The sequence below is a fragment of the Carlito syrichta genome, unplaced genomic scaffold (genome assembly GCF_000164805.1).
Source record: "Carlito syrichta isolate Samal-C Ts95f unplaced genomic scaffold, Tarsius_syrichta-2.0.1 Scaffold315082, whole genome shotgun sequence".
NCBI lineage: Eukaryota > Metazoa > Chordata > Mammalia > Primates > Tarsiidae > Carlito > Carlito syrichta.
The window spans coordinates 303,091-314,450 of NW_007259178.1; the positions used below are offsets into that span (position 1 = coordinate 303,091).

The following is an 11,360-nucleotide window of genomic DNA, read 5'->3' on the forward strand; positions in this document are numbered from 1 at the left end:
GACATTGGAGAACAGGGCAAAGCAGAGGGAACCTTGGATTTAAAAGGCAGTGGTCATTGAGAAAGGAATGAGAGAATACTCCAGGTGACTCAAGTGTGATAGAGGTTTCCTGTCTCCAATCATATCCAGGGGACTAATAATGAGCCAATGAAATGTGAACAGAAGTGACATTTGGGACTTCCAAGCTAAGGCATGTAAGAGTCAGTATGCCATTTCTATGATCTCTCTCCATCTTTAGCAGTGACTGAAAACCACATACTGAGATTGGAGGAGGAAGAGGGAAAGATGAGTATGACTAGATTCTAGAATCACACATGCAGGAGAACTGTCTTTGGGAACCTCCCTGACTCACATCGAATTTCACATGAGCTTGAAGTGAACTTTTTCTACATTGAGCCACTGAGATTTCAGACTCATATGCTCTTTGTAGAGCCTAATCTATCCTGATTAATACAACATTAAAGATTAGGAAAAGAACAAAATAAAATCAAGAAAATAAAAAAGAAGGAATCTGAAAATTTTAAAAAGAAGAATTTACTAGAAAAAAAATACAAAGAAGGACACTCCTCCCCCCCAAAAAAGGAATTATCTTTTGGAGGGTAGGTCCCTTGTAGTATATTCAGATTTTGTTCCTCCAGATCAAACAGTCAACCAAAGTTTTTATCTGGAAGTTTTGATAAGGTTGCCTCATGATTTGCGAAAGAAATGTCCCGAGTTGTGGCAAACAGATGATTGGTTCTTCCACCTTGACAAAGGGCCTTGTCACACCAGGTGAGCATTCAACAGTTATTGACCAAAACCAGCATGACTCCCATGCTCCCTATTCACCCTCCCTATTCACCCGATCTTGCCCCAAGCAACTTTTTGTTTTTCCAGATGAAAAAACTCCTCAGAGGGAAATGTTTTGCTGATGCAGAAGAGGTGAAACAAAAAACAGCAGCAGCACTAAATGGCATCAAAATTGACAAGTTCAAGAATTGTTTTGAGTAGTGCAAAAAGCATCTCTATAAGTGCGTTGCAACAAACGAAGAGTACTTTGAAGATGACTGAAGTTTTAAGATATAATAATACAGAACTTTTTATAAATAAATTCCAGGTCCCCCCTTATAAACTGAGCTAATGAGAAAGAAATCTCAGTGACAACAGATTAAATCCAAGAGTTGGTTAAGGTTGGGAGGAGAGGGAAAAGGACCCTCTGGGGCAAAATTAGTCAAGAAGAGAGAGAAGTGCAAATTAGGAATGACAATGAAAATACAATTATATACTCTGAAAGATTCTATTAAACTTTAAAATCATAGTAAAATAGATGCTTCTCTATAAAATAAACGTCATTCAAAGTGACTCAAGAAAAGACAGAAAACATGAATCTAATAACCATTGAAGAAATTCAGAAAACTGTCAAAAAACTACAACCAAAAAATGTCCTTGGAAAGTTGTTTCCAACCTTCAAAGAATAAGTAATTGCCCATCATCATTCCAAAGAAAAAGAAGGATGTTGATCAATTTATTTTACACTGTTATTAAAACGTGAAATATATAGCAAAATAAAAATTCAAATGCTTTCACTTATAAATACTGAATGCCAACATCCTAAATAAGACAATAATATATTATATCTAGCAATATAGAAAAAAAATGAACCAACCATGGTCAAGATTGATTGCAGGAAGGCAAAGAGAGCACAATATTAGAAAATCTATCAAGGATCAAGCACGCAAAACACAAGCTCCTCATGAAATCACTGATGTATCCCCAGCACAAAGAACAATATATAAAACACAGGAAATGTTCAATAATATTTATGACACAAATTCTGTAAATATTATTATTATCCTTTTTTTTTTTGAGTTGGAGTCTCACTATGTCGCCCAGACTGGACTGCAGTGGCCGCTCCACCGCAGCCTCAACCTGCTGGGCCCTGGCAATCCTCCTGCCTCAGCCTTCCGAGCAGCTGGAATTACAGGCATGTGCTACCACACCTGGCTGATTTTTTGATTTATTGTAGAGATGAGGTCTCGCTGCCCAGGCGGGTCTTGAACCCGCAGGCTCTGGCAATCCATTCACCTCAGCCTCCCAAAGGCGCAGGATTACAGGCTGAGCCACCGAGCCTGACAATATTAATAAATTTTTAAAAACTACATTATTATTATTTGTGAAGGCCATAATAACAATTCAAATTTAATGTTGGTGCCAAAGGAAAACTCAAAGTAAAATAATACAATTATACAATATATAACACGATTAAAAAGCAAAATCTCTCAAACCAACCAACATTTTTTATTGTGGGTATAAGAAGACATGGATGACTACAAATGACCACAATGCTTTGACTACTCTACGGGTCTTAGACAATGCAATTAGTTAAGAAAATAAAAGAAACATGAACACTGAAGAGAAAGATGCAAAATTATTAGTTGCAAATGATATGTCTGTCTACCTGGAAAATCACATAGACTCAAATTTTTTGAGTATTTAAATTAAAATGTTAAACTTAATTTAATTCAAATTTTTTTGAGTATTTAAAAGTAATGAGATAGTTCATGAAGGTGGCTATTAGGATAATTATGTTAAAATCAATAGCTCCCCTACATTCTAGCAATTAAGAGCAAGAAAAAATATAACTTAACAGTTTCTAATCACTGAAGCTACAATAGCAATAATGACAAATTGCCTAAAGTTAAAAGCAAAATTGTGTAGGATCTACATGGACAAAAACTATTTTATAGGATTATAAACAGATTTGAATAAACATACCCTATTCCCAGATAGGAAGAATTTTCATTACACTCAATAGTTTTTAAATGTCAATTTTCCCCATTTCTTAATATGCACTGTTTTTTAAATACTGAGAGAGAATAAACAAATGAGCATAGTCAAGAAGATATGGTCAACTTTGTTCCATAAGGGGGTGATTTGGATAGTCACTGTGGTTAAGACACAAGATCCCTAGGCAAAGGCTGCTGAGTACTAATTACCATAGCCAAGGAGTAGACCTGGTTGAAGATGAGATGAGGGGCACAGACCGATCCACTGTACCTCCCACCCAATGCAGAGGGTCTCACAATAAGGATTAACCTACCACTGTTCATCTTGACAGCTGAACCCATCTTAAATTCCCGCTAGCACCAACAGACAGGTCAAGGAAAAAACTAGAAATCCTAGAAAAAGTACAAGTAGATGAAATCTTTCAATAGATAATGATATTTCAATACAGTGGGTATAAATTACACTATTCAATTTAATAGCAGGGTAACTATTTTAAAAAAATAATAAACGTTATACCAATTCATGTCATACATCATAATTAATGACTGACAAATGAAAGATCCGATGATAAAAGTTCTATAAATAGTAATAAAACTGTATAAATAGTTATATAATCTGGAACTGGAAAAGGTATTCCTAAGCACAACATTGACGCACAAACCATAAATTGACAGACTTAAGATCACAGAATATTAGTCTTCTATGTGACAAAAAAAAAAGATGTAAAACAAATTTTTTAAACTGTAGGGAGATGTGTGTGGCATATAACAAAGCAAGTATATGTTTAATACATTAAAATTATCTTAAAAACAATATAACAATTATGAACATGACTTTAGAAAATAGGGCAAAGCTACATGCAGGCAATTCAGAAAATACAACAAATAACCAGAAAACATCAAAAATGCTCAACCTCACTAGAAATTAAAAGAGTGAAAAGAGAAGTTTCGGCTTTCACCCATACAATTATCAATTGTAATGCTAAGTGTTGATAGGAAAGGAGACTGACAATTCTACTTAGGATGAGCAAATAATGTGTGTTTGTGTACATGTGTCTGTATATAAATAATATACATACACAATCTTAAAAAACTCACAAAATACTCTTTGACCCATCAATTCCACTTCCCTTTTTTTTTTTTTTTTGAGTTGGCGTCTCACTCTGTTGCCCAGACTGGGGTACAGTGGCACGCTCCCAGCCACTGCAGCCTCGACCTGCTGGGCTCTGGCGATCCTTCCACCTCAGCCTTCCAAGTAGCTGGAACTACAGGCATGCGCTAACACACCGGGCTAATTTTTTCATTTATTGTAGAGATGAGGTCTCGCCAAGTTGCCCAGGCAGGTCGCGAACCTGCGAGCTCAGGCAATCCATCACCTCAGCCTCCCAAGGCTGGGCTACCGAGCCCGGCTAGCAACTCCACTTCTAAGACATCCTAGGAAAGTAAGTGAGAAACTTTTGCTAAATGATTAGCAAAAGACAATCAATTCATTGACTATAGTGGACTATTATATAGCTTTGAAAAGTTATGCTAGCCGGGCTTGGTGGCTCAGCCTGTAATCTCGCGCCTTTGGAAGGCTGAGGTGAGTGGATTGCCTAAGCCTGCGGGTTCGAGACCCCCCTGGGCAACTTGGTGAGACCTCATCTCTACAATCAATCAAAATGAGCCGGCGTGGTAGCGCACACCTGCAGTTCCAGCTACTTGGAAGGCTGAGGCGGAAGGATTGCTGGAGTCCAGCAGGTCGAGGCTGCGATGGCTGGAAGCAGCCACTGCACTCCCATCTAGGTGACAAGAGTGAAACTCCAACTCAAAAAAAAAAAAAAAAAAAAAGTTATGCTGCAGATACAAAGTTTCTGACATGGAAACATATACAGGAGGGAAAAAACAGATTACAAAATAGTATACACAGATGGTTTCTACTTTTTAAAAAGTATATATATACTTTTCGTCCATCCATAAGTTTATGATTTTTCTACAATAAACAAATATTACTTATAAAATCGAAAAGAAAGTCTTAAAAAAAGTAAATTGAATTCTGTGGGAAAATAAACATTTATTCTAAAAATAAGCTCTAAAGTTGGAAAACGAAAGAAAAACATCTGCTTTCTGAACAGAAAGGAGAGTTTTAAATTGCTAGACAGCCATGAACTTCCCAAAGGCAGCAGGGTTCCAGGTGACAGCTTGATTGGATGCCCTCAGCCCGAAGGGAGAGACCTGACTCTCCTGCTGTCTTTACTAACCTTCTCTCTCACCTACAGCTACTACCACACAGAGCTGAAGCATAATTGTGTTATTTGCTGTCCTTATCAAATAGCATTAGAAATAACCTGCTCTTGATTATTGATCAAAGGAATTCTTACTAATCCCTTCTAACAAACCATAAATTATTGGTATATTCACATGACTACTGATTCACTTTTTCTGGAAGAAGAAAAAATGGTCCTTATCGCCCATCATAAAAAATCATTGATATATTTCTTTGGTGGAGGCAAAGTGAGAGGGGAAATGATTAATTGCTATTTAAGAGAACGGCTTCCTCACAATGACTTGCAGGTCTGAGATAACAGAATTCTGCAGAAAATCCAGGCAGCCTCCGGCTGACTGCTGAGAGCAGCCCAGCAGAAAGTGAAGCCCGACAGACCCACACAGTAAGGATTTGAGAAGATGAGCGCAAAGAATATTCTCTCCAGATTTGCTAGCCCAGTTATCAGTGGGTTAGTACATTCTGTTATCGCTCACATATACCCAGCACAGAAGGCCTGGGCTTCCATAACACTCTAAGGAAGAATTTTACTCTGCGACTTAATCAATGTGCACAGTACTCCTGGGGGGACGGGTTTGGGTCTGCTCAGCCCTGCTAGGTTAACAGGAAACCCAAGGTAGGGCCTGTGTCGGTCTGGCAGGTCCAACTCAGTCAGGGAAATAGCAGGAAGGAAACAAAACAGTCCGGTGACTAATTTGGAACTGGTTCTTACTTTTCCCTTATGTCCTATTGATTGGGTCATGGCTCTTAGAAGGCCTGCTAAAGGGCAGGGCAATGTCTCAGAGAAACCTTCAAGGAAAGGATGCTCACTGGTTTTGGCCTGAGCAAACTGCTGCAGTGCCAGTGTTCTAAGGCTGCTGAGGCTTCAGCATCTAGTTCCCCACCACTGGCTGATGCCCTGACCTCTGCTGTTGAAACCTGAAAGCTGCACAGCAGCAATGATACTTGAGAAATCTGTGCAACAAGAAGAAAGCTCGCTCTGCACTGTACACTGAGCAGTCTAGGAATAGAAAACAGGGCTCTGGAGACAAAACTTTGTCTTCATTCCCCAACTCATATCCTCTAAAACGCCACAATCCAGCCTGACCCAACCAACCTCCTCCCGCCCAGACACCCACAGTTCCTTGCCTACTCTGAGACACCTTAAATATCACTCATTTTACACAAGAGCACAGACTCCATTGAGATCATCATTGGGCAGTAGCTGATGGAATCCATTTCTAAGAAGCTCTTTAGGAAGCCAAGGGAATGAACAAGCAGAAGAGGAAACTGACAATGAACCCCCTCAACCATTTATCAAGTATTCCTTCAACTTTATGACAGCCTTCTGAGGTGGGGACCACTGAGACCTCCAGAGTGATGCCTGGGGAAAAAAAGTCCTTACCAGATCAAAGGACTAATTTTACTTCTTCCATTTTTTTATTTCTCTCAGTGGATCTCTTGGGTGCTAAATTTCAGCCCAGGGCTTTGTTTACACAAAACAAACGTCACTTCCTAGACAAATTGTCTATGCCTTTCAGGACGCTTCTCACCCCAGCAACTGCAAAACTTCTTTGAAGGTAAAAAATGGTGCTATCAATCAGCTATGAACTAAATTCTCCCTTAAATATTGCTCTGTCCTTCCAAAGCCCAGCAGTGCAGCTGTTCCTCACTCCTCTGTACACCCATTCCCATCACCACATTAAAGAAACACAGCATCAGGAGCTTTGCTCATCTTTGAACTACTTCATAAGATTCCCCTATCTATAGCACACAGATCTTTTATTCATTTATTCATTCCACTGCCAAAAAATTCCTAAGAACGTACTATATAGGGCAGTATTAGGGCAGTTGTCCCTGCCTCCAAGGAGTTAAAGTCTAGTGAGGAAATTAAATGACAAAAGATAAAAATTATAATACAATTAACCATTATAGAATGCAGGTATTAAAAGAGCAGGGATTGGCTTTGCAGACCCCGCCTTGAGTCTTTTCCCATCAGCCATGGTCAACCCCACCGTGTATCACTGTCAACGGCGAGCCCTTGGGTCACGTCTCCTTCGAGCTGTTTGCAGACAAAGTTCCAAAGACAGCAGAAAACTTTCATGCTCTGAGCACTGGAGAGAAAGGATTTGGTTATAAGGGTTCCTGCTTTCACAGAATTATTCCAGGGTTTTTATATGCCAGGGTGGTGACTTTACAAGCCATAATGGCACTGGCAGCAAGTCCATCTATGGGGAGAAATTTGATGATGAGAACGTCATCTTGAAGCATTCAGGTCCCGGCATCTTGCCCATGGCAAATGCTGGACCCAACACAAACGGTTCCCAGTTTTTCATCTGCACGACTCAGACTGAATGGTTGGATGGCAAGCATGTGGTTTTTGGCAAGGTGAAAGAGGGCATGAATGTTGTGCAAACCATGGAAGGCTTTGGGTCCAAGAATGGCAAGACCAGCAAGAAGATCACCATTGCTGACTGTGGACAACTCTAATAAATTTGACTTGTTTTATCTTAAACTACCAGATCATTCCTTCTGTAGCTCAGGAGAGCATCCCCTCCATCCCATTTGCTCGCAGTATCCCTATAATCTTTGTGCTCTCGCTACAATTCTGTGGGTTCCATATTTTCTTTATTCCCTTCCACATCTAGTTGGATTGCAGAGAAATAAAAACTAAATAACAAAAATAAAATAAAATAAAAGAGCAGGGATTTTGTTTGCTCTGTACTATATTCCCTGAGCCAGAGATGCCTATACATAGTAGGCATCTAATAAATAGTTAATGAATGAATAAATGACTGTATACATGCCAGAGTGCATATAATCCAATAAGAGTTCCAACATTTGCCCATAGATATTAATAACTACTATATATTAAGCATTTCCTTGTGCTGAGCACTGTTTTAGGCACTTTTTAGAGGTAATCTCACATCATCATTGCCACAGTTATCACATTCCCATAGAATAATCTTTATTACTCCCATTTTGTAGAGAAGGAAACAAATATGCAGAGAGTTAAGCTCAAGATTCCATAGTAAGCAAGTAACAAACCCAATATGTCCCACTGGAATGCCTTTGCTCCTAACCATTCGGCACATTAGGCCAGCAGTCCTTCCCAAAGGATGAATTGAAGTGCAGGCACAGAGGAAAGTTCAAAGCAGAAGGAACTTGTGCAAAGACTGGAGCAGTAGACCAAGGAGGTGACAAAACTTTCCTCAGTTAAGTACAATGGGTTGTATCAACTCTTTTCATAGTACCTGATGCCCTCAATACACCTTACTTTAGAAAGTACTAGTAACCCTACAGAGTATGTTTAAGTAGGGCGGTTTCTACATTGTTAAAATGACTTGAGCGATGCCCTAGAAGTTTTCAGAAGTCCAGAACCTGCAACTTAGGAAAGGCGAGCCATGAAGAAGAGCAGCCCTCAAGTCCATCTCTTAGTCATCCCTCTGAGAGAGGGAAGTCACCACTTCAAAAACACATACAGGTTAAGAATCAAACAAGAGCTTTATAATCATATACGTAAAGCCCAAACTTCCAATCCCAGGTGCTTCCACTGATTTAAGAAATTACAAAGCAAATGCTGGCCCTTTTACTCCAATACACATAGGATCAGGACTCAAGACTTTCTTAGTAAGATAAAGGAGATGTTGTTCCTTTCATTCACCTTCATAAACCCTAGAGTAAATTGGTTCAATCTTGGCTATAAACACAGATTGAGCATCAACTGTCTACAACACATTGTGCTAGATACACTGGGCATACAACAGCAATCAATATATTCTATTGCAGGCAGACAGACAAGAAAATAAAAAATGAAAGCATTTCAAACAGTAATGAGTACTATGCAAAAATGAAAAGGATGATGGGCTGGAAGCAAATGGTGGAGAGAGGGCCTCTCAAAGCCTTAGAGCTAAGACCTGGAGAGGTACTGGGAGGAGCACATCCTCAGCCAAGTGGAGGAAATGAGAAAAAAGTAAGAACAAAAGCCGTGAGATGGAAATGAGCTTGATGTGTTTGGGGCAATAAAGGCAACCTGAAGCAAAAGGAAAGACAAGACAGGCCAATTCAGGGATGATCCTATAGGCCATTGGCAAGATTTGAGACGCTAAGTGCAATAAGGTGTCACTGGGAGCTTTTCAGCAGCAAGGTAACATGAAGTAATTTTTGCTCTAAAAGGTTCACTCTGGATTTCATCAAAAGAGACACAGGCTGGCCCTCACTTGACCTGATGCATGACATAATGAATAGCATCTGTAAAAGAGGCAAAATCCATCTATGCACCAACATCTACCAGAGACCCAATAAACAAGTGGAAAAGATCTCTTGGTGACTAGTGGCTTAAACTTCCAAGAACATGTTCTCAGTAAGACCACATTTTCTGAAACTCAACCTCCCCTCACTCTTCTTCATTCCTTCCGTGGATGAGGATGAAAAATAAGGTATGATGCCACAGTTCAAAAATCTTCCCGTTTAAAAATGTTCTTAAAAAAAATTCAGAAGGGTTGCATTTCAGGGAGGAGGCATAAACAGTATCCAAACAATTAGATTCTAGCACTGAACTGAATTCCCAACACCAAGAGAAACCAGAAAGTCAAATCTAGTGTCAGGAGACTCCTGGTCACTTGGTGGGTCTGGTGTAATAGTTGATGCCCACCTGCAGGATGAAGCAATAAGACATTAAAGACCCATCAGCTTGACTGTTATCCACTAAAGAAGTACCAGGAAAACACCATCTCAGCATCCAACATACCAAAAGGCAGTCCATGTGAGGCTATATTTGTGGCAATACCATGCCAGAAATCTGGGCTAATCTGACTCTGCTATTCATAAATTCCCCCTCATGTTAAAGCACATGTGTTTGGGAAGGAAAAATGAATCCAAGTCAATTTTAGACATTGTTACTTGGAAACCATCTGGAGTCCCTGGAAGCACCGCATCCCCTGCCCTCAAATGCCCACTGTAACTAGGGCAGTATGCTTAGATGAAAGTTTAGATGTCCCCTATTCCCCAGGGACAACCCCACCCCCACCCTACCAGGTGCCATTTCAGGCTCCACTTCCCACCCAAGAAAGGTATTTGGTTTCTAGTTAAACCTAGTGGAGAGCCCTTGATATGTTGACGGGAACTTGAATTGCACCCAAGGCTGGGTTCTTTGCTTTCTAATTGCTTTAGAACAGCACACCTGAATTCCTTTGCCAGGGCAACAACGGAAATCCTCCCCCAGGAGCAGGGCGTTCCACGAAAAAGCCCCGCTACCTAACAATCCTGTGTTCAGAGAATGTCTAGCTTTAGGAGCGATCCACCAGGGTCCTTATGTAACCTTAATAGATGTTGGCACCCCGCAGAGCCGCCCCTGGAGACACTAGCCCAGATGTAGCCCATTTTCACTGTGATGACAACATGCTGGGTCTCTCAGCCTCGCGGGGCCTCGCTCATCTAGATTGTGGGGCCTCTATCCCCCTCCCCTACCTGACTGCGATCCTCTGCTTATCTCATCTTTCAGAGGAATTGGACCTCCTTTTTGCAGCCTCCCTCCCTCCACTGAAATCAGTCTTAGGACCACGCCGACAGCAACGCCATTCCGCCAGCACCTTCCCTTCCCTCCCGCCCCCTATGCTCCCCCTACCACCAAACGCCTTAAGAAACCCGGCCAGGAAAGTGATCCAGAAATTCGTACAGTCATAGTCCCTGAAAACAAACACGGCGGGAGGGGCTGGCCGACCAGGCCCAACAAACACTTCCCCTGGACCCTGGAGCAGCCCAGAACTCGGTGCAAGGGTGGGTAGGGAAAGGATCTCCGGAGACTGACTGCGGAAAGGCTGCCTCCAGCACAATCAGCATGAACACCTGTTTCCAGGAAGATACGCGGCCAGAGGGAAAAGGGAGTCCCGGGGAAAGGCAGGGAGGACGAGGTGAAGGGGCAGCTGGGGACGCAGGTAAAGGATGCGTCACACTTTGCGCTTGGCAACCGGGGCCCCAGAGCAGCAGGCAGCGAGGGAGAAAGGCTCGGGGTCTTGGAAGTTCAGAGAGGAGGGGTCGCGCCTACGACGGCGCCGGGAGGGAGCCGGCGCAGGGGAAGAGAAGGTGGGGAGGAGGGGAGGAAGGAAAGAGGACAGGAGGCCGGGAGGGCTCCATCACCTGCGCGCCCCGGCGGACGCAGCCTCGCAGGCGCGCACCGGCCCCCGGCTGCCAGCGGGTGACCTACCTGCCCACCGTCTGGTTGGCCAGCTGGCGCATGCGATTGAACTGCTTCTTCATCGTGGCCCCGCTGCCGCGCTAGCCCAATTGCTGGAGAAGGACGGAGCAGCCCGGAGCCCGCCGCAGGGTTACATGGCTCCCGCGCGGAGCCTCCC

At 42.1% G+C, this 11,360-nt stretch overlaps 1 protein-coding gene across 4 annotated transcripts in view; it reads right to left on the reverse strand.

Moving 5' to 3' along the window:
- Window positions 1–11,360, reverse strand: part of ARHGAP44 (Rho GTPase activating protein 44) — a 168,820-nt gene extending 157,460 nt beyond the window's left edge. For all 4 annotated transcript variants that reach the window (XM_021706042.1, XM_008072286.2, XM_008072284.2 and 1 more), the window contains exon 1: window positions 11,213–11,360. In XM_021706042.1, coding sequence (XP_021561717.1) covers window positions 11,213–11,265 — 53 coding nt within the window. In that variant the 5' untranslated portion in view covers window positions 11,266–11,360. The remainder of the gene's footprint in view (window positions 1–11,212) is intronic.